The 24,806-nt window shown below is 46.7% G+C and overlaps 12 protein-coding genes across 15 annotated transcripts; 1 reads left to right on the forward strand and 11 right to left on the reverse strand.

The window, feature by feature from the left end:
• Nucleotides 1-794: 794 nt before the first annotated feature.
• On the reverse strand, nucleotides 795-3,358 carry LOC125979299 (zinc finger protein OZF-like). Its single transcript, XM_049737403.2, has 2 exons — nucleotides 2,920-3,358; nucleotides 795-1,921 (listed from the first exon to the last, which is right to left on the reverse strand). Exons 1-2 carry the CDS (start codon nucleotides 3,020-3,022, stop codon nucleotides 837-839), a joined length of 1,188 nt encoding a protein of 395 aa, XP_049593360.1. The 5' UTR covers nucleotides 3,023-3,358; the 3' UTR covers nucleotides 795-836.
• Nucleotides 2,295-18,795, forward strand: LOC125979273 (3-hydroxy-3-methylglutaryl-coenzyme A reductase). 3 transcript variants are annotated; one of them, XM_049737316.2, is made up of 21 exons: nucleotides 2,295-2,326; nucleotides 2,565-2,703; nucleotides 14,555-14,722; nucleotides 14,803-14,914; nucleotides 14,995-15,082; nucleotides 15,186-15,270; nucleotides 15,350-15,455; nucleotides 15,526-15,632; nucleotides 15,711-15,830; nucleotides 15,910-16,043; nucleotides 16,112-16,380; nucleotides 16,472-16,569; nucleotides 16,633-16,827; nucleotides 16,897-17,055; nucleotides 17,121-17,278; nucleotides 17,354-17,459; nucleotides 17,550-17,720; nucleotides 17,811-17,951; nucleotides 18,058-18,216; nucleotides 18,286-18,440; nucleotides 18,521-18,795. In XM_049737316.2, the coding sequence occupies exons 3-21, from the start codon at nucleotides 14,558-14,560 to the stop codon at nucleotides 18,570-18,572; spliced, it is 2,580 nt and encodes an 859-aa protein (XP_049593273.1). In that variant the 5' UTR covers nucleotides 2,295-2,326; nucleotides 2,565-2,703; nucleotides 14,555-14,557; the 3' UTR covers nucleotides 18,573-18,795. The 3 variants fall into 3 exon arrangements, with proteins under 3 accessions (XP_049593273.1, XP_049593274.1, XP_049593272.1); XM_049737317.2 differs by lacking the exon at nucleotides 2,295-2,326 and adding an exon at nucleotides 2,339-2,465; XM_049737315.1 differs by lacking the exons at nucleotides 2,295-2,326; nucleotides 2,565-2,703 and adding an exon at nucleotides 14,003-14,158.
• On the reverse strand, nucleotides 3,854-6,031 carry LOC125979289 (gastrula zinc finger protein XlCGF57.1). The gene is made up of 2 exons (XM_049737366.1): nucleotides 5,598-6,031; nucleotides 3,854-5,483 (listed from the first exon to the last, which is right to left on the reverse strand). Exons 1-2 carry the CDS (start codon nucleotides 5,725-5,727, stop codon nucleotides 4,015-4,017), a joined length of 1,599 nt encoding a protein of 532 aa, XP_049593323.1. The 5' UTR covers nucleotides 5,728-6,031; the 3' UTR covers nucleotides 3,854-4,014.
• LOC125979281 (piggyBac transposable element-derived protein 2) lies at nucleotides 6,228-9,184 on the reverse strand. Of its 2 annotated transcripts, none has more exons than XM_049737351.2 (3): nucleotides 8,764-9,184; nucleotides 8,523-8,649; nucleotides 6,228-8,449 (listed from the first exon to the last, which is right to left on the reverse strand). In XM_049737351.2, exons 2-3 carry the CDS (start codon nucleotides 8,530-8,532, stop codon nucleotides 6,597-6,599), a joined length of 1,863 nt encoding a protein of 620 aa, XP_049593308.1. In that variant the 5' UTR covers nucleotides 8,533-8,649; nucleotides 8,764-9,184; the 3' UTR covers nucleotides 6,228-6,596. The 2 variants fall into 2 exon arrangements, with proteins under 2 accessions (XP_049593308.1, XP_049593307.1); XM_049737350.2 differs by having other exon boundaries at nucleotides 6,228-8,388; nucleotides 8,764-9,183.
• On the reverse strand, nucleotides 9,332-10,038 carry LOC125979329 (histone H2B 1/2-like). Its single transcript, XM_049737453.2, has one exon. It carries the CDS (start codon nucleotides 9,970-9,972, stop codon nucleotides 9,595-9,597), a length of 378 nt encoding a protein of 125 aa, XP_049593410.1. The 5' UTR covers nucleotides 9,973-10,038; the 3' UTR covers nucleotides 9,332-9,594.
• LOC125979328 (histone H2A-like) lies at nucleotides 10,240-11,011 on the reverse strand. Its single transcript, XM_049737452.2, has one exon. It carries the CDS (start codon nucleotides 10,963-10,965, stop codon nucleotides 10,582-10,584), a length of 384 nt encoding a protein of 127 aa, XP_049593409.1. The 5' UTR covers nucleotides 10,966-11,011; the 3' UTR covers nucleotides 10,240-10,581.
• Nucleotides 11,583-12,200, reverse strand: LOC125979324 (histone H3-like). The gene has a single exon (XM_049737449.2). It carries the CDS (start codon nucleotides 12,033-12,035, stop codon nucleotides 11,625-11,627), a length of 411 nt encoding a protein of 136 aa, XP_049593406.1. The 5' UTR covers nucleotides 12,036-12,200; the 3' UTR covers nucleotides 11,583-11,624.
• LOC125979330 (histone H2B 1.1) lies at nucleotides 12,652-13,242 on the reverse strand. The gene has a single exon (XM_049737454.2). The coding sequence runs from the start codon at nucleotides 13,201-13,203 to the stop codon at nucleotides 12,829-12,831; it is 375 nt and encodes a 124-aa protein (XP_049593411.1). The 5' UTR covers nucleotides 13,204-13,242; the 3' UTR covers nucleotides 12,652-12,828.
• Nucleotides 18,796-19,126: 331 nt separating the features above from the next.
• Nucleotides 19,127-20,432, reverse strand: LOC125979333 (histone H4). The gene has a single exon (XM_049737458.2). The coding sequence runs from the start codon at nucleotides 20,393-20,395 to the stop codon at nucleotides 20,084-20,086; it is 312 nt and encodes a 103-aa protein (XP_049593415.1). The 5' UTR covers nucleotides 20,396-20,432; the 3' UTR covers nucleotides 19,127-20,083.
• Nucleotides 20,433-21,018: 586 nt separating this feature from the next.
• Nucleotides 21,019-21,641, reverse strand: LOC125979326 (histone H2A-like). Its single transcript, XM_049737451.1, has one exon. It carries the CDS (start codon nucleotides 21,618-21,620, stop codon nucleotides 21,234-21,236), a length of 387 nt encoding a protein of 128 aa, XP_049593408.1. The 5' UTR covers nucleotides 21,621-21,641; the 3' UTR covers nucleotides 21,019-21,233.
• A 346-nt stretch (nucleotides 21,642-21,987) lies between these two features.
• LOC125979325 (histone H3-like) lies at nucleotides 21,988-22,778 on the reverse strand. The gene has a single exon (XM_049737450.2). It carries the CDS (start codon nucleotides 22,764-22,766, stop codon nucleotides 22,356-22,358), a length of 411 nt encoding a protein of 136 aa, XP_049593407.1. The 5' UTR covers nucleotides 22,767-22,778; the 3' UTR covers nucleotides 21,988-22,355.
• A 346-nt stretch (nucleotides 22,779-23,124) lies between these two features.
• LOC125979320 (histone H1) lies at nucleotides 23,125-24,216 on the reverse strand. The gene has a single exon (XM_049737442.2). It carries the CDS (start codon nucleotides 24,174-24,176, stop codon nucleotides 23,562-23,564), a length of 615 nt encoding a protein of 204 aa, XP_049593399.1. The 5' UTR covers nucleotides 24,177-24,216; the 3' UTR covers nucleotides 23,125-23,561.
• Nucleotides 24,217-24,806: the final 590 nt, after the last annotated feature.

Genomic DNA, 24,806 nt, shown 5'->3' on the forward strand with positions numbered 1-24,806 from the left:
GGATAGAGGCCGCGAGAGGTTGGAGTGAGGGATGAGGGGAACGTGTGCGCGTCAGATGATAACAAGAAGGCTTTGACTTTTGAAGAAAGGTTCACTTGGGACACTTTTTGACAAACCGCCAAAAATAGTTTCCGAGAACGCATGCTTGTGAGTATTTGTGTGCTCTCTTTGAGTGTGTTGCTGCTCTGTGTGTGGTAAAGCAAAGGTTCATGATTTTTGCTAGCCAACTAATGGCATTTTGCATTATGTTAGCATTCAGCTAGTCTATTTTTATTATTAGAATATGGTCTGGATATCTGAGTTTGAAATGTGGTGTCTAAAGATGAAGTTTTTCTTTTGTTTTTGTTTTTACAGGCTATCTATACTGTGCCACGTGATCAGCGGAGCTTAAATGGATAGGCTGGACATTGGATGAACAGAGAAAGGTACAATTGCTTGTGGCGTTTTGAGTTCATAAGATTTTGTTGTCCTACGTGACCTTTGTGTGCGCTTCAATTACAAGCAATGCGTGGAGAAACAGCGACGTCTAGTGGACATAAACGGTAGTGCACACAGCTTTAGCTTTACTGACAGTCGACGTAAAATTTATTAACTTGCTTCAACTGAAGTCAGCTTTTAAATTCAAAGGGGTGGGGTTTCAAATTACATATGTGGTTTGTTATTAGGGTTTTAAACTATACATTAAATTTCAAATGAGGGTTACTAGAAAAAGGCAAAAGTTTTGACCAAGTGAACACGCACAGAATGTGTAAATGTGTGTGCTTGTTTTACAGCAAATAGAAAGCACAGTAGAATCATGTTGCTGTGATTCTTTATTTTATTGCAGGCTCCATTGCTCACTCACCGACACACCCTTTGCGTTTATTCTTAGAAAATCTTTCACCACCCTCACCAGTGTGGGTTCTTGTGTGGACTTTTAAGTTTCCCTTCTGAGAGAAACGCTGACCACAAAGTGCGCACGCAAAAGGTTTCTCTCCGCTGTGTGTTCTCGTGTGTTTGATCAAGGTTCCCTTTTCAGAGAATCTTTGATCGCAAACAGAGCAGGCGAAAGGTTTCTCACCCGTATGGATTCTCGTGTGTATAGTTAGACTTCCCTTCTGAGAGAATCCCTGACCGCATATTGCGCAGGCAAAAGGTTTCTCTCCTGTGTGCGTTCTTGTGTGCGATCTCAAGTTTGCCCTTTCAGAGAATCTTTGATCACAGACTAAGCAAGCAAATGGTTTCTCACCAGTGTGTGTTCTTGTGTGTGTTTTTAAGCTCACCTGTGTAGAGAAGCTTTGGCCGCAAAGTGAGCAGCCAAAAGGCTTCTCTCCCGTGTGTTTTCTTATGTGTGTCCTTAGGTTTCCATTCTGAGAAAATTTTTGACCACAAACTGAGCAAGCAAAAGGTTTCTCACCAGTGTGTGTTTTAGCATGAGTTCTCAAGTGTCCCTTATGAGAGAATCTTTTACCGCAATCTGAGCAGACAAAAGGTTTCTCTCCGGTATGGGATATCATGTGGGTTTTCAAAAGGGACTTGTACACAAATGATTTCCCACACTGAGAACATTTCCAGCGTTTGTTGTCGGTATGACATGTCATGTCTTGCTCATCATCATCATCAGTGTTAGGAGTGTCGTCGCTATCTGACATTGGAGCTAACAGGCTGTCCGCTTGCAGTTCTTCACAGTGGTCGCCATCGCCTTCTCTTGTCATGTGTTGACTTGAGTTCCTGCTGCTTCGAGGCTCCGCCCCTTTGTTCTCCTCAAATTGATCTTCGTCTTCACTTTTGAATGGGACTCCAGTCAATAGCAACTCGATAATATCATCGTCCTGCTCTTCCTCCTCCTCCTTGATGTGGGGAAGCTGCATCTGCTCCACGTTTTGAAAGTCAAGTTGCTCTGGCGCCTGCCGCTCGGGACCAAGATGGCTTTCATTGATCTCTGCGGGACACAAGACAACATTGCAATTAGCATTAGCACAGGGCGCAGAAAGAAACGCCTCAACTTGGTCAGAAGTATTCAATGCTACCACATTTCAATGTCAATTTGAATGTTATGAATTGTTCAGCCAGAACGGAGTGCACAAGCAATTTGTTGGGGTGTTTTTGTGCCAGAAAAAAAAAATATAAATCTTAATCTGAATCCTAATAACCGCAGAATACGTAATCATGCAACGCGGAAAGCTCAACATTTCGTAGATGTGAATGCTCTTGCCTTTTTAATCATCTTTGAAATTCTGAGCGCCTCGGTCATGTGTCTGCTGAGAGCCAATCAAATTGGCATGCGTGCGGGTAGGCGGAAGTTGTCAGGGCACGCGACGAGGGAAATGTTTGTTAGCTGCCCGAGGTGGGTTTCGTGCGCTTTTCTTCCAAAATATCGCCGCGACAATCTGATTACTTCAATGCTTACTTGTTAACCTCGCAGAGCCGACTGCAACGACTGAAAAGCGGAGTTGCTCACGATTTAGCATGAGCTGCCCCTCCAGGTTGCATTGCTCTTTATATTGCAATTCATGTTATTTAATTAAGGAGGAATTGTTGAATTGTGTACACATGGATTACTCATATGCTCTTGTTTCCTACAGGCCCTTGCATTCAATTGATGATGAGCGAAGGAAAGGCTCCGAGCCCAACAAGATTGAACTGAACCCAAGTCAGTGGTGATTCCTGCCAGCTGCTCTGTTTGAATTGGAAGGAGGCTCTCACGGTCGTCCAAACGCAAAGGTAAAATATTGCTAATTTTGGTTTCATGTTATGCAGCAAATGTTGAATGAAACAATTCTTTTAAAAATATAGATACGCATATGATGTCAAACGTATCCACTTAAAGTGTAATAAATATACTAAATGTTAATATTAAGGGCGAAAAGTACCGTACTGTAATTTGAAGAGTAGAGTAAAGAAAATTAAAAGTAGGCAAATGTGCGAGGTGTCACCCACCTCCAGGCTTCTTGAAAGCGGCGTCCGTCAGAAGGTGGTGACGTTGTGACTCGTTTCTCTGCTTTTTCTCACCAAGTTGCTTTACTGTCGCGCGTGCAGACATTTTCACACGATTAGCGCAACACTTGATGCTCACACTTGATCTTTGCTTTGCAAGCAGTTGGCAGCCAACGCATCTCCTTTGTTAGCCCCTAGCTAGGCTATGCTAAACTAAGCCAGGGCCGAGAATCGTGAACGTGCACGGACGAGAGTTTAACCGCACACGCGTCGGATGTGGGCTGTTTTGCTCCAATATGGTAGCGGGCCACGCAGTGTATCCAGGCTTCGTGGTTTACTACACAAGGCGGAGAAGTATTTAATCAAGTGCGAGCAGTAAGCACAAGTTGCGACAGCTACAAATGGCGTGCCTACGGTAACCGAGAAGGCTCAATTCAAATAGAACCAAGCGCGTTCTTGCCAAGTTTCCTTGTTTTGACTGATATTGAGTTTCAAACTTTAGCGATAACTTTAAATGACTTTTGTTTTATTGTATATGGTTAACGTAATATAGAAATATTCCAGCGTGTTGTATAAAAGCATGAGGGGGGATTTGAATCATTATTATTAAAAGTGCAGTGGCGACTTTATTGTTCTTCTTGGCAGTGGTCCTTTCTTGAACTTAGTGTAGAATATTTTAACATACGTGTGTGGTAGTTATTTATTTTTTAAAAGCTTTCAAATACGCCAATTCATTAGTAGTATGATGTGTACAGTACAGGCGGTGTGTTGTAGTACACTTATTGTCCACTTGGTGTCGCTATTCTCACAGGGAAGACTGCCAGAGCAGCAAACAAAACACTTGATGTCAATTTTCACCTTAAGTACTCAGCGTAGTTGACATCTGACCTTTTCATAGGAAGCTTGATGACGTTCCAAATAAATTCTTACTGTCACGTCTGGGAAATTGTATTTTATTCAGGATCACATTGACACTTTTAAGACTCCAAGTTCTTTAGCATGAGCACATAGAATGCAAGCAGATAAAATACAAGTAAATTATTTTAGGTCATTGAAACGACTCTCAAAATGGCAGATGTCTATTTTTATTTTGCGCTTTCATAGATCTCTGCGACTTTCACCAGCACAAATATGTCTTTTTACCTGATCTTTACGAGAGAAACTTTGACCACAAACTGAACAGGTAGTGTGTGTTTTAGTGTGTGCCGTAAATGTTTCTTTTCTAGGGAAACCTTTGCCACACACAGAGCAGGTGTACGGTTTCTCTCCACTGTGCGATTTTGCGTGACGGTTTAAGTTGCCTTGGTGAGCAAATTGTTGACCGCAGACTGAGCAGGCAAAAGGTTTCTCACCAGTGTGCGTTCTCATGTGCGCTTGAACGTATCTCCGTGAAGAAAATCGTTTGCCGCATGTCGAGCAGGCGAATGGTCTCTCTCCAGTGTGTGTTCTCGTGTGTGTGGTTAAAGTGCGCCTCTCACAGAATCTTTGCCCGCAAACTAAGCAGGCAAATGGTTTCTCACCAGTGTGTGTTCTCGTGTGTGTTTTTAAGTTTGCCTTTGTGGAGAAACATTTGCCACAATCCAAGCAGGCAAAAGGTTTCTCTCTGGTGTGTGTTCTCATGTGTGTTGTCAAAACGCGGCTCTCAGAGAATCTCTGACTACACACTGAACACGAAAAAGGTTTTTCCCCAGTGTGTATTCTTGTGTGTATTCGTAAATTCCCTTTGACAGAGAAGCGCAGATTGCAGAATGCGCACGCAAAAGGCTTTTCTCCCGTGTGTGTTCTTGTGTGTGAAATTAAGTGCACCTTTTGAAAGAATTTTCGGCCGCACACCGAGCAGGCAAAGGCTTTCTCGCCAGTGTGCGTTCTTGCGTGATTGGTCAAAGTGTGTCTATAAAAGAATCGTAGACCACAAACTGAGCAGCAAAACCGTTTCTCTCCCGTGTGTGTTATTGCGTGTCTTCTTAAGTTTCCTTTTTGAGAGAATTGTTGGCCGCAAAGTGAGCAGGCAAACACTTTCTTCCCCGTGTGTGTTAATGCGTGTCTTCTTAAGCTTCCCTTTTGAGAGAATTTTCGACCACAAACTGAGCAAGTAAAAGGTTTTTCTCCAGTGTGGACAATCATATGAATTTTCCAAAGAGACTTGTAGACAAACGTTTTCCCACACTGAGAACATTTCCAGCGTTTGTTGTGGCTCATATCATGCTCTTCATCATCAGTGTCAGGGGAGTCCGACTCTATGTCGTCGCTATCTGATAGTGGAGCTAACAGGCTGTCTGCTTCTGACCCTCCACAGTGGTCGCCATCACCTTCTGTTTTTATTTGTTGATTTGAGCTGCTGCTTGGAGGCTTTGTCCCAACATTCTCCTCCCCGTTGTGACCTTCATCTTCAGTCTTTAAATGAAGACCAGTCACGGGCAACTCTGTGAAATCCTCTTCTTCTTTAATGTGTGGTCCCTGCGGCTGCTCCTCTGTTTTGACTTGAATGGGCTCTGAAGTTTTCTCCTCTTTAATGTCAGCAAACTCCATCTTCAGCTGTTTGGGAACAGGATCTTTTTCACTGATGTCTACAGGACATAAGACAAACATACATGGTTTGATCAAGTCAAAGGAAGATAAAACCAAATGCTTTACAAAAACTACATTGTCACTGTCGTAAGTTGGAACAGAAGTGAGCAAACCTGCTCCGTGTAGCACAAGTGGAGGCCTCTTGCAATCCGCGTCCAGCACTTGCCATTGTCCTGCGATCTCTTCTTTTGTTCCACAACATTCCTCTTCGCGCTTTACTGTCTGTTTTGCGCGCATTCTCATTCGACGTTCAAACCTGATCTTTGAGTGAATTCGTTGAATAAACTCGTCTCCTTTGTTAGCAGCTAGCAAGCTAAGCGATGCTAAACTAAGCTAACCAAGGCCGAGAAGCTTTGAGGAACACCAAGAGTTTAACCGAACAAGAATATTTTAAAGAATATTCCATTCTTTAAAAAATGTAATGATGGATTTAGTTTGTCCAGGCTTAAGTACGTCAGCTTTTAATGAGGAAAGTATCATTTTTGAGCTTGTCGGTACGTAAAAACTGTTGACGGGTGACGTACAGCTTCCACGCAAGTTGTACGGCAACTCCACTTGGACAAACTTTGTGTGGTGTAAAAGAGCGAATGTAGACGACACAAAAGCGAACACTGTAGCTATATAATATTATTTTTTTGTAGACTTTGAGACAAAGCGTTTTTATTTATACCGGTATAAAACAATTCCTTGTTAGCAGGCAAGACTTGTCTTGTTGGCGATCTACAGACATGAAATTCAGACACCAGTTAAAAAGTTTTTATTCAAGATCCAATTTACACAATGTTTTGAAAGAGTCAATGTTTCTTCAGTCTATTTCAACAATTAGTTGATTACAAAACAATTAAAGCACACGCATTGCTTTTTAAACAAGTGCATAGAAATTTCCATTTCCATTGAACGCTCCGTTGATAGTTGCTTTAGATATTTGGTATTGTTTCTATGAACACAAGTTGGCTTTCATAGGCGTATGTATTTGCAACAAACTTTCAGGGAAAACGGTACAAAACCACGGTACAATAAGCGCAGTGGACTGAAGATTGCCGTGACCTGTAACTCAGCAGTGATCATGTTCAGCCTTCCGGTCAGAAAACGGATCCCGCGACCAGCGCTTCTCACACATTCTGTTCCGGCTGGTGGTAACCACGGAAACACTTCATGCACAGTGCCACGCGGCACTTGGAGCACGCACTGGACGGACGCGACTTGCAAGTCGGCAGTGCGCACTTTCGGCCTTGCTCCGCCACTTCCGGCCAGTGCTCCATGCCGTCGAAGCGGGAGTCATCGGCAACTGCGCACAGGCGCGGTCTGCCCGCTCTCCGAGCTCGAGTGACGCCTGGTGCTGCAAGCAGAGTTTGGGCCACCTCGCGTCGGAAGTCCAGCAGAGACATCCCGCCGTGCTCATCCAGCCGGTGCAGCACCCATGCATTGAAGACGGCCGCGTCCAGCATCCAGGTGAATATGGGCCACCACCACTTCTTCCGGCGCATGTTGATGCGGTAGAGCCTGATGCTCTGGTCGGCGCGGTCCGTGCCGCCCATGCTGCGGTTGTACAGCTGGACAACAAATGGCTGGTCCACTGCCACCTTCTTCTTCTCCTTCGCTGACCAGCGTGACGACGCCTTCTGCAGAGGATGCTCGGCGGCGAGGGTGGAGGCGATGGTGACCACGGCGTTATCCTTCCACCGAGTGAGCGCAATCTCGTTTGCCGTGTCGTACACGACAGACACGGCACCACGCGGCTTGCTCTTCATAGCCTTCTGATCTGTGATCGGGCAGGAGCGCGGGATGCGGTTTTCTCGGATCGTCCCTGTGCAAGCGTAGCCCCGCCTGCGCAGCTCTGCAACTAGCGGGAGGCTGGTGATGTAGTTGTCGATGTAGACGCGTAGCGGAAGTGCACGCACAGCATCGGGGAGGTCGTCCAGAAGTCGAAGGAGCGTGCCACCGCCCTTGCCGAACTTGCGTTCCACTTCAGAGGTATCCCCACTCGCCCCCTGGTAGATGTCGAAGCGGAGCAGGAAGCCGTTGGTCCCGCTGTTCAGGCACCAGGCCTTGAAGCCGAACCGCACCGGCTTGTTTCGGATTGCTTGCTTGCATCCGTGTCTTCCAAAATATTCAATCATTGTCTCGTCCAGATCAACATTGCAGTCCATTGGATACGCCTCGCCGAACCGAGCGTTGAGGATGTCCATCATGGGACGCAGCTTTGTCATCCGGTCGCTGAGGTTCAGGTGCGCGTTGTCGGCGCAGTGAATGTAGCGGATGATCTCCTCGAACCTGTTGCGGGATATGGCCCCAGCGACGAGGGCGCACTGGAGATCTTCATCTGTGCTCCAGTAGTGTCGGCGACTGGGGAGAGAGTGGTAACCCGAGAGCAGCAAGATCCCCAACACGCGCTTCAATTCTCCGATGGTGAGCTGGAAGTTGGAGTCAGTCACCGCCGCATACTTGATGGTCTCTCGAACAAGGTGAGGATAGACATCAGAAAGGAAGAAGTCCAGCTTCTGACTTGCGCTCTTTCCAACGACAATCGTGGGGGCGGCGAGAGGCCTGGCGTCCGGGAATTTTGTCAGGCGCTTTTTACTGTTGGTCCATTTGTAGTCCACCCCATCTTTTAGCGAGCGTTTCTTCGAGGTGGAGGCCTGTTGGGGCTCCTCTTCTTCTTCCGTGTCGCCATCATCATCTCCGATCACACGTCCGTCGGCGAGAACCGCCACGGCGGGAGCGCAAAGCTGCCGTCCCGAGAGATTATCGATCGTTCCTCTGCCGTCTTCCTCGCCGCTGTCTTCATCAGACTCCACGCTGACCGCGGGGGGAGCAATAAAGATTTCATCCACAGCTGCGTCTTCATCTTCGATTGCATCGAGGACATCCAGCACCGATTTTGTACCCGTAGACGCCCATAGTCTATATATGGATGTTTTGCATAAAATAATACATGGAGGAAAGACGTCACGGCAAATCATCACTGCAATCACATTAGTCAATAACCATTATATGATAATTGTATCTCGAGTCTATCATAATATCCCGTAGCTCACCTTTGATCATGTGGTCCCTGCATCTGCTCCTCTGTTTTGACTTGAATGGGCTCCCAAGTTTTCTCCTCTTTAATGTCAGGAAACTCCATCTTCAGCTGTTTGGGACCAGGATCTTTTTCACTGATGTCTACAGGACATAAGACAAACATATATGGTTTGATCAAGTCAAAGGAAGATAAAAACAAATGCTTTACGACAACTACATTGTCATTGTCGTAAGTTGGAACGGAAGTGAGCAAACCTGCTCCGTGGAGCACAAGTGGAGGCCTCTCGCAATCCGCGTCCAGCACTTGCCATTGTCCTGCGATCTCTTCTTTTGTTCCACAACATTCCTCTTCGCACTTTACTGTCTGTTTTGCGCGCATTCTCATTCGACGTTCAAACCTGTTCTTTGACTGGATTCGTTGAACGAACTCATCTCCTTTGTTAGCAGCTAGCAAGCTAAGCGATGCTAAACTAAGCTAACCGAGAAGAATTTAACCGAACAAGAATATTTTAAAGAATAATCCATTCTTTAAAAATGCAATGATGGCTTTACTTTGTCCAGGCTTAAGTACGTCAGGTTTTAATGAGGAAAGTATCATTTTTGAGCTTGTCGGTACGTAAAAACTGTTGAGTGACGTAAAGCTTCCACACATGTTGTACGGCAACTCCACTTGGACAAACCTTGTGCGGCCTAAAAGAGCGAATGTAGACGACACAAAAGCGAAAACTTTAGTTATATAAGTTTATTTATTGAAGACGTATATATTTATATCGGTATAAAACAATTGACATGTCTGCGACCAACAGGCATGAAACTCAGACACTTTTAGGTCAGTTAAAATGTTTTTATTTATGATCCAAGTTACACAATTTTTTTTTCACAGCGTCAATGTTTCTTCAGCCTATTTCAAACAAGAAATTGACCATTTTCATTGATAACTGCTTTAGAAATTAGATTTTGCATGTTATAGGTTTATTTGTTTTAGTCGACTTTATGCAGTTGGTTTTAGTTCTAGAAGTTACTCTTTGGGAGAGAAGTAGGTGGCTCTTAAAAGAACCGTTGGTTTTGAGCTTTGCCGCTTCACGTTTACTTGGAGCTGGTGTACTTGGTGACGGCCTTGGTGCCCTCGGACACGGCGTGCTTAGCCAGCTCACCGGGCAGCAGAAGGCGCACAGCGGTCTGAATCTCCCTGGAAGAGATGGTGGAGCGCTTGTTGTAGTGAGCCAGGCGGGAGGCCTCGGAGGCGATACGCTCGAAGATGTCGTTGACGAACGAATTCATGATGCTCATGGCTTTGGAGGAGATGCCGGTGTCGGGGTGGACCTGCTTCAGGACCTTGTACACATAGATGGCATAGCTCTCCTTCCTTCCCTTCCTTCTCTTCTTGTTACCGGGCTTGCCGGCACCTTTGGTGACGGCTTTCTTTGAGCCCTTCTTGGGCGCAGGCTTCGCAGGATCAGGCATTGTGAGTTAAAATCGGCTGTTGGGATCTGTGTCCTGTCTATGAATGAGCCAGAGAATTTATAGGGGCTCTGATGCAAATGACTGTGTGCCAGCGCCACACTTTGATTGGCTAAAAGGAATGGCGGGCTGCTATATGACGCTTTCAATGGTGCAATATAGACGTTACCACGAGGTCTTTTATCGTCTATATAGTTTGTTCTGTTAAATATTTTATGTTTATCAGTTTCATAACCCTAACCTTTAGAACTTAGGCATAGTCACAATAGATTGAAAGGTCAAAAAACATTTATTGTGGCATTGATGAGGCAAGATATGACATTCATACCGAATAGGAAAATTACAAATTAACTATATATTTTCATGTGCAAAAGTGATGGCAGTGTGTATGGTGTGCAGTGCATTCTGTTCCTTATCTGGCACCGTATTTTCTAGCCCTTTCTGTCTGCTGCACGTGTGCTTGTAGTAGCCGACACGGTTTAAAGAAACATTACTCCTTCCTGAAAGTAATGATATTGCAGACTAAGATTACACAATATGGAAATGTACCCTTTTCAGACTTGTGTGTGGCTCTTAAAAGAGCCTTTTGTGACGATTAGCTTGTAGCTGAGTTTACTTGGCTTTGCCAGCCTTCTCAGTCTTCTTAGGCAGGAGCACAGCTTGAATGTTGGGCAACACTCCACCCTGAGCGATAGTGACGCCGCCGAGCAGTTTGTTGAGCTCCTCGTCGTTGCGGACTGCGAGCTGCAAGTGGCGGGGGATAATTCTGGTCTTCTTGTTGTCGCGAGCGGCGTTGCCAGCCAACTCCAGGATCTCAGCAGTCAAGTATTCGAGGACGGCTGCCAGGTAGACTGGAGCGCCGGCCCCGACGCGCTGAGCATAGTTGCCCTTGCGGAGCAGTCTGTGGACACGACCCACCGGGAACTGAAGCCCGGCACGGGAAGAGCGTGTCTTGGCCTTTGCCCTCGCCTTGCCTGATTTTCCGCGCCCAGACATCTTGAATGTTACTTGCGGTGTGTGAAGAAAGAATATCGGACTTTCCAGTGGAGCGGCGTACTTATACTTAAAGCTGCTGCGATTTGATTGGCTGGCGTATGCGGGGAAAGTGTTGTCCAATCAGCAACAAGCAACGGTTGCTATTGTTCTGAAGCCCGCGAGCGATTTTCAGCTTTTTCCAGTCAAGACCGTATTCTTTATTTGAAGTGTGAGCTGCCAAAGCATTGAATTACATGAAGTGCGTGCCAATTTTGAGTCAATGAAAATGTGACTTTTAAAAATGAATCATATTACATAGCCAAGTTCAAATGTGATTCTGTAGGATTTAAGGTGGGTAAGAGAAAAACAAAATACACCTCTATTCACCTCCTATCGATTTGGGAAGCCGTCAAATAAAAAAAAGTTCCTATTACAATAACATGCAAAAATATTAATTACTTTTCAAACTTGCGATTAAGTATATATTTTATTCAAGAGGCTCCACTTTGAATCAAACTTGGGTTTTCATTACATGAATGTAATAGTCTTATAACCAAAACATTGCAAGTGAATTAAGCAATGTCTTCATATTAAATCATCTGATTTAACGGAGGGAATGATACTTTTAGTTGCCGATGTGGTGGCCCTTAAAAGAGCCGTTGTGGTTGGGTTGATAAAGCTTAAGCTCTCTCCCCACGGATCCTGCGGGCGAGCTGGATGTCTTTGGGCATGATGGTAACCCGCTTAGCGTGAATGGCGCACAAGTTGGTGTCCTCAAACAGGCCCACCAAATAAGCCTCGCTAGACTCTTGCAGAGCCATGACGGCTGAGCTCTGGAAACGCAGGTCGGTCTTGAAGTCCTGGGCGATCTCCCTGACCAGGCGCTGGAAGGGCAGTTTGCGGATCAGCAGCTCGGTGGATTTCTGGTAGCGGCGGATCTCACGCAGGGCCACGGTGCCGGGCCTGTAGCGATGAGGTTTCTTGACACCGCCGGTGGCTGGCGCACTTTTGCGGGCTGCCTTAGTAGCCAGCTGCTTCCTTGGAGCCTTACCTCCAGTAGACTTACGAGCTGTCTGCTTCGTTCTTGCCATTTTAACTGACGCGCTTCGTTCTTCTCCTAACGTGAATGCCCTAAATTTAGCGAGCTGCGGATTTTATCCAGGCGAGAAAGCGCTGATTGGTGAGTTTTAAGATGAGCCCGCGTCAAAAAGCTGCCTCTCTATTGGACGAGTTGAACCAATCAGCACCGAACACAACTAAACCGCACCCCTCCCTCAGATTAATGACGTCATAATTTCTGAGTTATTATTTTGTCAGTCTTAAAGTGAACGTAGACACCCTTACGAACAACGATGGCGAATGAAAAGCAGTGATTTATGTGCATCCACGTGCCGTTGTTGATAGTAGGTATATATTTTAAGGCGTTACCAAAATGTTTTGTAGCCAATCTAGATTGTGTTAATACCAAAATATTTTGTAGCCACTCCAGACTGTGTTAAAATTGTCTGCTGGTATGCCGTTGTACTGCAGTCACATTCATTCATTAACGTCATGAGATTTTTGTATCACACGGACGAATATTTCTTCTTTGAACACGGGATCAAATGTAGAACTCATGACAGCCCCATGATTGCAGAGAAGTCCATTTTTAGTTTTAGCACATTTCAAATGTTTTCCCTCTTACAATGAATTATTACACAGCATAAATTAAGTGTTAGTGTACACGGGACATATCACATTTTTATTCATGCTGTAATAATCATTTTTAACATTCCGAGTCGAGCTGTCTGGGTTCCACACCAGTGATAAAATCGTGCGTACCCTTTAGAGCAAATTGGGTGGCTCTTAAAAGAACCGTTGGTTTGAAGCTTTGCCGCATCCAGTTTACTTGGAGCTGGTGTACTTGGTGACGGCCTTAGTACCCTCGGATACTGCGTGCTTGGCCAGCTCACCGGGCAGCAGTAGGCGTACCGCGGTCTGAATCTCCCTGGACGTGATGGTGGAGCGCTTGTTGTAGTGCGCCAGACGAGATGCCTCGGAGGCGATGCGCTCGAAGATGTCATTGACGAATGAGTTCATAATGCTCATGGCCTTGGAAGAGATGCCAGTGTCAGGGTGGACCTGCTTCAGGACCTTATACACGTAGATGGCATAGCTCTCCTTCCTTCCCTTCCTCCTCCTTTTGCCAGGCTTGACGGTGGACTTGGTGACGGCTTTCTTGGATCCCTTTTTGGGGGCAGGCTTTGAAGGTTCAGGCATTGCTGCAAATAACAGAAATATCCAATGCTGTGAACGGAAGTGACAACAGATTTATAAAACGTCTATGCAAATAAAACTTTGTCATCGCCAGATCTTCATTGGCTGACTGTGCTGACGCTACGTTTTGATTGGCTGACAATGCGTGCGACGTTTCCGTGCTCTTTGCTTGCTTATGCATGCAAATATGACTGTGCCAGTGCCACGATTTGATTGGCTAATATTTCAGCGTGACGTAGGTCTTGTTTTTTTTGCGTTCATGACTTGCAAATAACGTTGCACCAACTCCACTCTCCTATTGACTGCAATGCTTGATTATTGATTATTAATAATTACATATACAAATATGTCGCCCCTCACCCACGACATCATCTTCCTTGCGAGAAATTGCTGCATAAACAGAACAAAGGCGACCTTTCACAATCATCGTGCAAATGCAGTATATAAACATATAACCTCTTAAACACAGAGCAGGAGTTCCATATTTGAATATCTGTTTTCGATTCTATTGATATGGAGTGCGACGTGCAGTAAAGTTAAACGGTACTGTGCTGTATAACTGTATAAATGGTATAACAGTGCCATCAACTGGAGGCTTTTCATTACTTGCAGTATCATGACAATACTCCTGTCAATTTTGTTTTTTAACAACTATATTATACAAACAGAAATTGTGTCAATGTAAAAATTAACACTTTTGTTTGACCATTTTCAAACAATTGTATGAGTTTCTCTTAAACGCCTTATTTTAAAGCGACAACGTTGACCCCTTTTCCCCGCGTACCAAAATGGCGTCGACGACTTCCTTTGCAAGTGACGTATTTCCTATGTCATCACTTCCGGATTACAGCATTTTTGTTATTGCTAAACTCGCGAACCGACACTTCCTTGGAAAGGACGTGATACTGAATTATTATCATGGAAACAAGTCTCTGACTACTGGAAAGCTTTTTTAAACGTATGTATGTTTTTTTATCTGCCATAATGTTTCTGCGTATCAACCAAATAACTATTTGTCGGCCATACTGTCGTAAGTAGGGTAGGCGTGACGGGTGGCTAATGCGCTAGCTTTAGCTTGAACGTAGTCACAGTGTATATAAGTTGTTAACGCCCCGAATGGAACGACATTGGCGACGGGTTCTATATTTGTGTGTAAGTGTTTGTGCTTATCAGCTGTCTGTCGTCGTTATCTCACCATACGTTGCCTTATTATTGTTTTGACAGCAGTGGACAGTATAAACGCTTTTTAAGTTTTGGAACTGCATTAAAAAGATGGCTGTATGGAAGTTACAGTCTCCAGTTCAAGTTGAAGGAATAAACCTATTAACGTGGTGTGATGCCCTTGTCCCCGCAGAGCATGTTGGCACGGCTGTTCCGACACCATGGCCTGCTGGTGGCCGCCCACCCGTGGGAGGTGATCATCGGTACCCTGGCGCTCAGCGTCTGCCTGATGTCCATGAACGGCTTGGCCGCCAGCAGCCACGTGTGCAGCTGGAACGACTGTCCCAAAGTGGAGCGAGAGGTTGGTGAAGCTTTTCGCGCCGCCAGTCGCTCTCTTCGCCGTTCCTGGTCCAATCCTGATTGTACGTGTTCCTTTTTTAGGCCAGCCACAGCAGCGACACCGTCATCTTGACTGTGACACGCTGCGCGGCTCTCATTTACATCTACTACCAGTTTAGGAACCTCCGACAGCTTGGCTCCAAGTACATTCTGGGTCGGTATCGCGGCGTCGCTACAGACATTTGTGCTGTCGATGATTATTATTTTTATTGATTTGTTTTTGTCTACTGGCAGGTATCGCGGGCTTATTTACATTATTCTCCAGTTTTGTTTTTAGCTCGGTCGTCATCCACTTTTTTGGCAGAGAGCTGACAGGCCTCAAGTAAGTCCTTCACATCAGTTGTAGTGTCTAACTTTACATCCGACCCTCATTTGGATAAATTAGTTTTTCCTGTGACTTAAACCTCCTCCTCTTCCTCGCTCAGTGAAGCACTTCCTTTCTTCCTCCTCCTCATTGACCTGTCCAAAGCCTGCACACTTGCCAAGTTTGCCCTCAGCTCAAACTCTCAGGTGACTGCGCCCACTGTGACGTGTCCGCTTCACAAAGCGAGCTTTTACGCCGGTGGGCTCATTTTGCGTGTGTGCTTAGGAGGAGGTGAGGGAGAACATCTCTCAAGGCATGGCCATCTTGGGTCCCACCTTCACGCTGGACGCTCTGGTGGAGTGTCTGGTCATCGGGATCGGCACCATGTCAGGTAGGACACGCCGCCTCTGCTGATGACGACGACGATGATTATTGATGTTGTATGGCTGCATGTTCTCCAGGTGTGCCACAGCTGGAGATCATGTGCTGCTTCGGCTGTATGTCGGTGCTGGCCAACTACGTTGTCTTCATGACCTTCTTCCCCGCTTGCGTCTCGTTGGTTCTTGAGGTAAGCCGGCTGAAAATACCTGCCAGCATAAAAACTTTCTGGTTGAGACTAACTAATTTTTCCATGGCGTGCTCGCAGTTGTCGATGGAAAACCGCGAGGGTCGCCCCATTTGGCAGCTGAGCCACTTTGCTCACGTGCTGGCCGAAGAGGAGCACAACAAGCCCAATCCCGTCACGCAGAGGGTGAAGCTCATCATGGTGAGTCGCGGCAGCGGGAGCCACACGTCCACACGTCCACACGTCGGCTGGAGTGTAACAAGCTAACTTGTCTTCCAAGTCGCTGGGACTGGCTCTGGTCCACGCTCACGCTCGACTGGCGGCCGAGGGTCCCGGCCTCAACCGGACGGCGGCGGGCTCCCCGCCTAAGAGGCTGGAGAACGGCGCCTCCGTGCGGCCGCTGCTGCTCAACGGGTAATTGAATGAAGAAAATGGCACCAGCATAACTGCATCCTAATCCCGCCGCTGTTCTCGTCCCTCAGGGTGGACCTGGAGCAGGTGATCACGCTGGGCCTGGCCCTGCTGCTGGCCGTCAAGTACGTCTTCTTCGAGCAGAGCGAGACCGAGTCGTCGCTGTCCATCAAGAGTCCCTCGGCGGGCTCGCCTCCCGCCCGCAGGCTGGCGCTGCCCGACGGCTGCTGCAGGACAGACCCGCCCGCCGCTGCAATACCAGACTTCAACCTCGTGTGCAGGAAGGAAGCCAAAGCTCCTGATTGGTCTCATGCAGGACATATCGGCAACAATGTTGTTTGTAAGAAGCGTGATTGGCTCCCATTTGAGAATTTTCAAGGGAATGCGATTTAATCAGTTAATAGAGTTGTTTTGGGGGGCTTTGTCCGCAGCGGAGGTCAATCCGTGTCCCGAGACGACCGACGCGTCCAAAGCTGAAGCTTGTCCACGCACGTTGGAGGACTGTCTGGACGTCCTCGCCGATCCGCAGGTGAGTCGCCTCTTGTAGCGTTAATTTCACGGCCACGTTGTAACCGCTTGCCGTCGTTCTCAGCGAGGGCCCCGTTGCCTCAGTGACAGCGAGGTGATCAACTTGGTGGCGTCACGTCACATCCTCGCCTACAAGCTGGAGGCTGTGCTGGAGACCCCCGAGAGGGGCGTGGCTATCAGGAGGGAGATGTTGTCCTCCGAGCTTCCCGTTCCCACCGCCTTGTCTTTGCTTCCGTACAAGAACTACGACTACGACAAGGTGAAGGCGGCGTGAGCCTCCGCTCGCGTCCATTTCAAGTGGAGATCTTAACGCCTTCCCGTTTGGCAGGTGATGGGCACCTGCTGCGAGAACGTCATCGGCTACGTGCCGGTGCCGGTGGGCGTGGCCGGCCCGCTACCTTTGGACGACAAACTTTTTCACGTTCCCATGGCGACCACCGAGGGCTGCCTGGTGGCCAGCACCAACCGGGGCTGCCGGGCTCTCTCTGTAAGTCAAATCACATGAGAGAAACGTTTTTTTTTCTTCTCCAATTGAAGTTCGTGCCGTTGCAGCTGAGCGGTGGCTGCCGCAGTCGGGTACTGTCCGACAGCATGACCCGGGGTCCCGTGGTGCGCCTGCCCTCGGCCTGCCGCGCCGCCGAGGTCAAAGCGTGGCTGGAGAGCGTCGAGGGCTCGGCCGTCATCAAAGACGCTTTTGATCGGACCAGCAGGTGCGCCGGATGATCGACGCCTCGTCGAGTTGGTCGCCAGGCAGGGCTAACAAAAAACATTTTTATCCTGACCAGGTTTGCACGGCTAGAGAAGATGCTGGTGAGCTTAGCGGGAAGGAACCTCTACATCCGTTTTGAGGCACACACGGGAGACGCCATGGGCATGAATATGCTCTCGAAGGTATCGTCCCACTTCCAGACATGATTTGATTTATGGCTGTCATCAGTTACTGCAATGAATTTGATGAAATGTTGCCGCACGTGTCTGCAGGGCTGCGAGAAGGCTCTGCACAGACTGCAGCTGCAGCACGCCGACGTGGAGGTGCTCTCCGTCAGCGGCAACTTTTGCACCGACAAAAAGTCGGCCGCCATCAACTGGATCCTGGGGCGTGGCAAGTGCGCCGTGTGCGAAGCCACCATCCCTGCCAAAGTGGTTCGCGAGGTAACAGGAGAAAAAAAAAGACAGAAAGAGTAACCTGTCAAGAATTAAGTTGCATTCTGTTGGAGTTGTTTTCTTTGTTTTGCTTTTGAGGTGCTGAAGAGCAACACAGCAGCACTGGTGGAGCTCAATGTCAACAAGAACCTGGTGGGCTCGGCCATGGCGGGCAGCGTCGGAGGCTTCAACGCCCACGCCGCCAACATTGTGGCGGCAATCTTCATTGCCTGCGGGCAGGTGAGTCCACATTCCGCCAAAAGCCCTTTGGCATGCCATGAGGAATACCCTCACAAATGACTTGAAATTAGTGGAGTGGAAGGCCTCAGGTGTGTTTTGGTGGCAGGACCCCGCGCAGACTGTCGGTAGCGCCAACTGCATCACGCAGATGGAAGCCGCCGGAGCCGACGGCCAGGACCTCTACATCAGCTGCACCATGCCCTCCATCGAGCTGGGCACCGTCGGCGGGGGCACCAACCTGCCGCCGCAGCAGGCCTGTCTACAGGTAACAACAACTCGGGGGGGGGGGGGGGGGGAATGGAATTTTCTGAATGACCTCGTCTTTTGTGCATAGATGCTGGGCGTCCAAGGCAGCAGGCCCGAGCAACCGGGCGAGAACGCCCGGCAGCTGGCACGCGTGGTCTGCGCCGCTGTTCTGGCAGGCGAGCTCTCCCTCATGGCGGCCTTGGAAGCAGGGCACCTCGTCAAGAGTCACATGACCCACAATAGGTGTGTAGCCCGTTTGTCATCAAGAACAAAAAAAGGTTCATGTTGCATCCTGAATGCTGACGCTGCGTTCTTGGTTTCAGGTCCAAATCCAACTTAACCGCTATGGCATCACCTTCCAAAGACGCCTTGTGACGCTTGCTGACGTCGTGAAGGACCAACGCAGGCGGTCCGCACCGCAGCCGCACGTCGTCCGAGTCGAGGCCATTGTGGAAGGCCTCAGACAGAGCTCGCTTGTCTTTTTGAACGCATTTGTTGCAATGGGAAGCCATCAAAACGCGCAGGAAGAAAGCTCACGACTGTAAAGTGTATTTTGAGTGCAATAGAATAATAAATTATAAAGCGTTATGTTATCAAAGTGTCTGGGGAGAGTGACCATGTGTCATCTGATACTGGAGCGAAGCGGCTGGCTGCTTGTGATCCTGCGCAGTGCTCGCCATCCATCGCCTTTTGTTATTATATGCTGGCTTGAGCTGCAGCTCAGAGACTCTGCTCTACTCATTTTGACTTTCATCTTCACATTCCAGTGGGACAGCAATTGTGTGAAATGCTCCTACAGACAGGTAACTCCTGCTGCTCAGGACCAACTATTTCATCTGCAGGACACAAAGGTGCACATGGTTTGGTGAATGAAGTGGGTCTGTTGTGGCTTTAGAGGGAGTCCGCACCAAAAACAATTTTTTATTGTGATCATCAATATAAATTAATCAATTGTAAAATTAAAACATTGTAAGAGGGTGCGCCACAAAAAAATATAATAGCCAACAATATCGTCAAAACGTATATGACAAATCTGCTGTGCTGAGCACAACTCGGACGGATTCGGTCAATATAAAACTACAAAAATGTCCGAAGAGCTCCAAGTGACCGGATATAAAACTACAAACATGTCCGAAGAGCTCCAAGAAACCGGAAGAACAAACTCCAACTCTTCATAACGCTGCACGTCGCAGGTGCAGTTGATTAAAATCAAGTAGCTGACAGCGGCGAGCAGGCAAAATGGACGCCTAAAATGGACACTACCCTCTTGTGTGTAGTTTAATGTAAACGCCAAGAGAATATCAAATACAAACATGAAAATAGAGAGGCAACGGGTAAGACTTAAGACAAACATTCTTGGCGTTTAAATGAATTGCTTGTGTTGACGCTAATTTAGTGAAAAGTCGGTTGCATGGCCCTGTTTCACTTCCGGTGCTAATTCTTTAGTCTTCACTAAATTTGACTGTGGGAATATTATTTTTTTGTATAAAATATGGGGAGTTGACATATTGAGCGCATTTGTTTTAGGATAAATGAATTGAAATGTACTTTGGTAACTTCATATCCAAGCAGTCAGTCCATTGTCTACTACATGCTAAGTTAATCACAATTTGTGTAAATATCACTGTGCTTGTTGTTACTATTGAAATTTTAATTTGCTTTGTGTACTTACTGCAGTAATTTAAAATATGTAATGTATTGAGTAGGTGTCTTGTCTGTCATTAATGCGATATAGAATAATAATTACTAACGTGTACACCGATTCTGTTTGTGAGCTAATTACAATCAAGAATATTTATATAGTTTAACAGGAGAAATGCATACTCATTTGAGTAGAAGTGTGTGGCCCTTAAAAGGACCTTTTTTGATGGTGGATGATTTTGAGTTCAGCCGCCAAAGCCGTAGAGAGTGCGGCCCTGCCTCTTGAGGGCGTAAACCACGTCCATTGCGGTGACGGTCTTCCTTTTGGCGTGTTCAGTGTAGGTAACAGCGTCGCGGATGACGTTCTCCAGAAATACTTTCAGCACGCCACGGGTTTCTTCGTAAATCAAACCCGAGATGCGCTTTACTCCACCACGGCGAGCCAGACGGCGGATAGCGGGCTTTGTAATGCCCTGGATGTTATCGCGTAGAACCTTGCGGTGACGCTTTGCGCCTCCCTTGCCTAGACCCTTACCCCCTTTACCGCGGCCAGACATTATTTATAGTATCAGACTACGTTTAGAAGACAGCGAAATTGACAGATGAATGAAGCAACGCGACGAGCGGGCATTCTTATTGCAAAACCACGGACCTAAAAGAGGACTTGATCCATTCGCCGAGCAACGTCACGCAGCAGCCCTGAACATGAGTCAACTTTCTAATTTAGTGGCAAAAAACAAACGTAGTCTTATTTTAACGTAACTTCATCAGATAGATAGATAGATAGATAGATAGATAGATAGATAGATAGATAGATAGATAGATAGATAGATAGATAGATAGATAGATAGATAGATAGATAGATAGATAGATAGATAGATAGATAGATAGATAGATAGATAGATAGATAGATAGATAGATAGATAGATATAGATAGATAGATAGATCTAATCAATTTTAATGAAACTGCATTTAAAAGCAGCGTCCGCTGTTACAATCATTTTATAATATAATCTCAGATTATCAACGTGTAGTGATAGGATGTAGATGGCGGTACACCTAATAACCACTGCCCAAGTAAAGTTACATTGTAATAAAGTATAATTTCAGTACATACACTTCTGTCGACCATGCGACAGAGTTTACTGGCCCTTTCTAAAATTGCCAGTGGTCTCATACTATTAAATTGTGTCGCAGTAGAAATTAATGGATTGAGCCTGTGCTTTTTCATAACACGAATTTTTGATCTTCTTGTAACACTGGCCCTTTCTAAAATTGCCAGTGGTTCATACTAGCTGTAAATACAAGGCAGTATCAATGGTTGGAATAAGACTCAAAAGTTGGAAGTGGTTGGCTCTTAAAAGAGCCGTTTTGGGGGTCTGGAAGACGCTGAATTTACTTGGCTTTGCCGGCCTTCTCAGTCTTCTTGGGCAAGAGCACAGCCTGGATGTTAGGCAACACTCCGCCCTGAGCGATTGTGACACCGCCGAGCAGTTTGTTGAGCTCCTCGTCGTTGCGGACGGCGAGCTGCAAGTGGCGGGGGATAATTCTGGTCTTCTTGTTGTCGCGAGCGGCGTTGCCGGCCAACTCCAGAATTTCAGCAGTCAAGTACTCGAGGACGGCTGCCAGGTAGACGGGAGCGCCGGCCCCGACGCGCTGGGCATAGTTGCCCTTGCGGAGCAGCCTGTGGACACGACCCACCGGGAACTGAAGCCCGGCACGGGAAGAGCGTGTCTTAGCCTTGGCCCTCGCCTTGCCGCCGGTTTTACCACGTCCTGACATTGTTGGGTATGTGTTAGTCGAGCTGAGGAAAATGTACTCCAAGAGCCGTGCTGAGGAGTACTTATACACAGAGCTGCTGGTCAGTGATTGGCCAACCGGCTGCGAGGAAATGGTTGGCCAATCAGCAAAGAGCTGCACTTGCCGCGCTCTCTTTTGTGTTGGCTTGTCAGTTGGGCTGTTTCGACAGGGTCCGCCCTATTGAGCCAAATATTTCTTACATGGTCAACTTGAAAATTTAAATAAATCAATTTACTAATTTAATAAAACTACCAATCGGTCGGATAGGCATCCTTTTTCCTGCTGTCTTGTGCATTATAACGGTCATTCAGTTCACGTAATCTTAACTCTTAGCCTTTTCTCATGTCTGTTTAATTGAACAAATTGAAACTTTTTTTAATGATACGAATACAACGTAATCAGTATTTTGATCACTTTCAGATGAAATTTGATATTGATGCAAGTAATATTTTCTCCAACCTGCAATTACAATGACAAAAATATTTAATTACTGTTCAAATTTGCGATTGACTTTACTTTAGAGGGACTACTTTGAATTAAACTTGGGTTTTATTTACATGAATTAGATGTTCTAGGTCGTTTAATTTAACCAAACGCATAGTGCAGAATTAAGATGTCTTTGTATTTGTTATTTTATCTGACTTAATGGAGGAATAATACTTTTAGTTGCTGATGTGGTGGCTCTTAAAAGAGCCGTTGTTGTGGTGTTGTTGAAGCTTAAGCTCTCTCGCCTCGGATGCGGCGGGCGAGCTGGATGTCTTTGGGCATGATGGTAACCCGCTTAGCGTGAATGGCGCACAAGTTAGTGTCCTCAAACAGGCCCACCAAATAAGCCTCGCTAGACTCCTGCAGAGCCATGACGGCTGAGCTCTGGAAACGCAGGTCGGTCTTGAAGTCCTGGGCGATCTCCCTGACCAGGCGCTGGAAGGGCAGTTTGCGGATCAGCAGCTCGGTCGATTTCTGGTAGCGGCGGATTTCGCGAAGGGCCACGGTGCCGGGCCTGTAGCGATGAGGTTTCTTGACACCGCCGGTGGCAGGGGCACTTTTGCGGGCTGCCTTAGTGGCCAGCTGCTTCCTTGGAGCTTTACCTCCGGTGGACTTACGAGCGGTCTGCTTGGTTCTTGCCATTGTTAGGGTATGTCTTCCACAAGTGAGAATGGAGAGCGATTTGCGAGCTGCGGATTTTATTCAGGCGAGACAGCGCTGATTGGTACGTTTGCGAAGTGTCGCCTCCAAAAGCTACTGGACCATTGGGCGACATATCTTTGAATTGAACCAATCAGCACAGAGTACGACTGACCAACCGCGCTCGAAACAATTCGAAGGATTCACATTTGTAGTTTGTTTTGGAATATTTCGACGAAATCTCGTGAACGTTTTAGAATATCCCGTGTACAATGATGAAGTGAAATGAAAATGTTTGATTTTAAAAGCTGTCGTTGTGACAGTGTCATAAATGTAATGTTCAGTTAGTCATTCCCAAAAGTATATAAAACAGGTTTTTATTAAGCACTTAAAAAGTAGAGTATTTACAAACGATGCAGTCCGTGAAGTGAAAATTAGAAATTAGACAAGATAAGAAAACCAGTAAACATCATAAAATAAGGCCAAGTTTCAAAAGCAAACTTAATTGAAGTGACTTAATTGAAGTGACTTCCTACATAAATGTAATGACATTTGAGAATAATTGTCTTTTTTTTTGTCTATGTGAAGCCCTTTGAGACTGCTTGTGATTTAGGGCTATACAAGTCAACTTGACATTTGATCAGGGTAAGAGTAATAAATTGAACCTAACTCATTAAATGTATAAAGATGTAGTAAGCCAAATGTTAATGTTGTAGCGCTTGAAAATAGGAACGTTTCGACTCATTAATGGAGATGTGGTGGCTCTTAAAAGAGCCTTTTGTGTGACGCAGAGCTGATTCACTTCTTCTTAGCGGCAGCCTTCTTGACCGATCTGGGCTTAGCGGCCTTCTTGACAGGAGACTTTTTGGTGGCGGCAGCCTTCTTGACTGCAGGGGGTTTTTTGGGCGACGCAGCCGGTTTCTTGACACTCTTGACGGGCTTCTTGGGCTTCTTAGGCGACGCGGACTTTTTAGTTGCCTTCTTGGCAACAGCCTTCGATGCAGTGGCTTTAGGCTTCTTGCTTGACGCGGGCTTCTTCGCAGGGGCTTTCTTGGCTTTGACGGGAGTCTTCTTCGGCTTAGCGGGCGCTTTTGTTGTCTTGGGTTCTACCTTCTTGCTCATCTTGAAGGAGCCGGAAGCGCCGGTGCCCTTGGTCTGGACCAGAGTTCCCCTTGCCACCATCCCCTTGATGACAGTCTTCAGGCGAGCCTTGTTCTTCTCCACGTCGTAGCCTTTAGAGAGCATGAACTTCTTGAGTCCGGCCAGAGAGACGCCATTGCGCTCTTTAGACGCTGACACAGCTTCGATGATGAGCTCACTGGCGCTCGGTCCGGGCGATTTAGGCTTAGCAGGAGCCTTTTTCTTAGCGGCGCTTTTCGCCGGGGCGGCTGGAGCTGGTGGGACTTCTGCCATTTCTATTCAAACCAGATAAACTGACAATGACCCATGCAGGGGGAGAGGCAGTACTTAAGCGCCACATGAGAACCGTAGAGACTCAACCATGAGAACCGTGGAGAGTCAAGCAGCGCGTTTGCGGTCAAAGCGCGTTGACTTGTGCTTTCTGGCCGCTCTTTAAACCCCGAAAAATCGCGCTAAATATGTTTCAGAACACCCAATCTGATTTTAAGTGATAGAAAAGAAGTATATCTCCACATTGAAGTGGTTTGCAGCTGGCTGAATTGCTCCGGTTCCTTTGCCGAGCCTCCAAACGGCATGTCTTCGTTGGCTCGAGCGACGAGGCTGGATGATTTTACTCGCTTGTTAAACGTCTAAAAGACCGAAAATTGCTTACAGAGCATTCAAATGTGTATTACAGGTGACAAAACACTTTTGTCTATGCATCCAAATACCAAACGGGCATGTTGCGACCATCATTTCGGAGCAAGACAACGTTTTTGTGATGGCAGCAAACACACCAAAGTTTCTCATGCACTGCTCATTGCGAGTGCTTCAAAAACATTTTGCGTGAAAACAATATTTCAAGTTTTCATCATATTCGTATTTTCTGTTTTACTCATTCACATATTTAAGAGCAAAGAATAA

This window comes from Syngnathus scovelli, chromosome 13 (genome assembly GCF_024217435.2).
Source record: "Syngnathus scovelli strain Florida chromosome 13, RoL_Ssco_1.2, whole genome shotgun sequence".
Taxonomy (NCBI): Eukaryota; Metazoa; Chordata; class Actinopteri; order Syngnathiformes; family Syngnathidae; genus Syngnathus; species Syngnathus scovelli.

What these genes read in the sequence shown, in the direction of transcription:
- LOC125979299 (XM_049737403.2), bottom strand. Translation starts at nt 3,022, where the DNA reads ATGTCTGCACGCGCGACAGTAAAGCAACTTGGTGAGAAAAAGCAGAGA. An exon ending in CGCTTTCAAGAAGCCTGGAG is followed by an intron (nt 1,922 to 2,919) that starts GTGGGTGACACC and finishes TGTGTCCCGCAG; the next exon opens with AGATCAATGAAAGCCATCTT.
- LOC125979289 (XM_049737366.1), bottom strand. Translation starts at nt 5,727, where the DNA reads ATGAGAATGCGCGCAAAACAGACAGTAAAGCGCGAAGAGGAATGTTGT. An exon ending in ACTTGTGCTACACGGAGCAG is followed by an intron (nt 5,484 to 5,597) that starts GTTTGCTCACTT and finishes TATGTCCTGTAG; the next exon opens with ACATCAGTGAAAAAGATCCT.
- LOC125979281 (XM_049737350.2), bottom strand. Translation starts at nt 8,893, where the DNA reads ATGAGAATGCGCGCAAAACAGACAGTAAAGTGCGAAGAGGAATGTTGT. An exon ending in ACTTGTGCTCCACGGAGCAG is followed by an intron (nt 8,650 to 8,763) that starts GTTTGCTCACTT and finishes TATGTCCTGTAG; the next exon opens with ACATCAGTGAAAAAGATCCT. An exon ending in CAGGGACCACATGATCAAAG is followed by an intron (nt 8,389 to 8,522) that starts GTGAGCTACGGG and finishes ATCCATATATAG; the next exon opens with ACTATGGGCGTCTACGGGTA.
- LOC125979329 (XM_049737453.2), bottom strand. Translation starts at nt 9,972, where the DNA reads ATGCCTGATCCTGCGAAGCCTGCGCCCAAGAAGGGCTCAAAGAAAGCC.
- LOC125979328 (XM_049737452.2), bottom strand. Translation starts at nt 10,965, where the DNA reads ATGTCTGGGCGCGGAAAATCAGGCAAGGCGAGGGCAAAGGCCAAGACA.
- LOC125979324 (XM_049737449.2), bottom strand. Translation starts at nt 12,035, where the DNA reads ATGGCAAGAACGAAGCAGACAGCTCGTAAGTCTACTGGAGGTAAGGCT.
- LOC125979330 (XM_049737454.2), bottom strand. Translation starts at nt 13,203, where the DNA reads ATGCCTGAACCTTCAAAGCCTGCCCCCAAAAAGGGATCCAAGAAAGCC.
- LOC125979273 (XM_049737316.2), top strand. Translation starts at nt 14,558, where the DNA reads ATGTTGGCACGGCTGTTCCGACACCATGGCCTGCTGGTGGCCGCCCAC. An exon ending in AGAACTACGACTACGACAAG is followed by an intron (nt 16,828 to 16,896) that starts GTGAAGGCGGCG and finishes CCCGTTTGGCAG; the next exon opens with GTGATGGGCACCTGCTGCGA. An exon ending in GGGGCTGCCGGGCTCTCTCT is followed by an intron (nt 17,056 to 17,120) that starts GTAAGTCAAATC and finishes GTGCCGTTGCAG; the next exon opens with CTGAGCGGTGGCTGCCGCAG.
- LOC125979333 (XM_049737458.2), bottom strand. Translation starts at nt 20,395, where the DNA reads ATGTCTGGCCGCGGTAAAGGGGGTAAGGGTCTAGGCAAGGGAGGCGCA.
- LOC125979326 (XM_049737451.1), bottom strand. Translation starts at nt 21,620, where the DNA reads ATGTCAGGACGTGGTAAAACCGGCGGCAAGGCGAGGGCCAAGGCTAAG.
- LOC125979325 (XM_049737450.2), bottom strand. Translation starts at nt 22,766, where the DNA reads ATGGCAAGAACCAAGCAGACCGCTCGTAAGTCCACCGGAGGTAAAGCT.
- LOC125979320 (XM_049737442.2), bottom strand. Translation starts at nt 24,176, where the DNA reads ATGGCAGAAGTCCCACCAGCTCCAGCCGCCCCGGCGAAAAGCGCCGCT.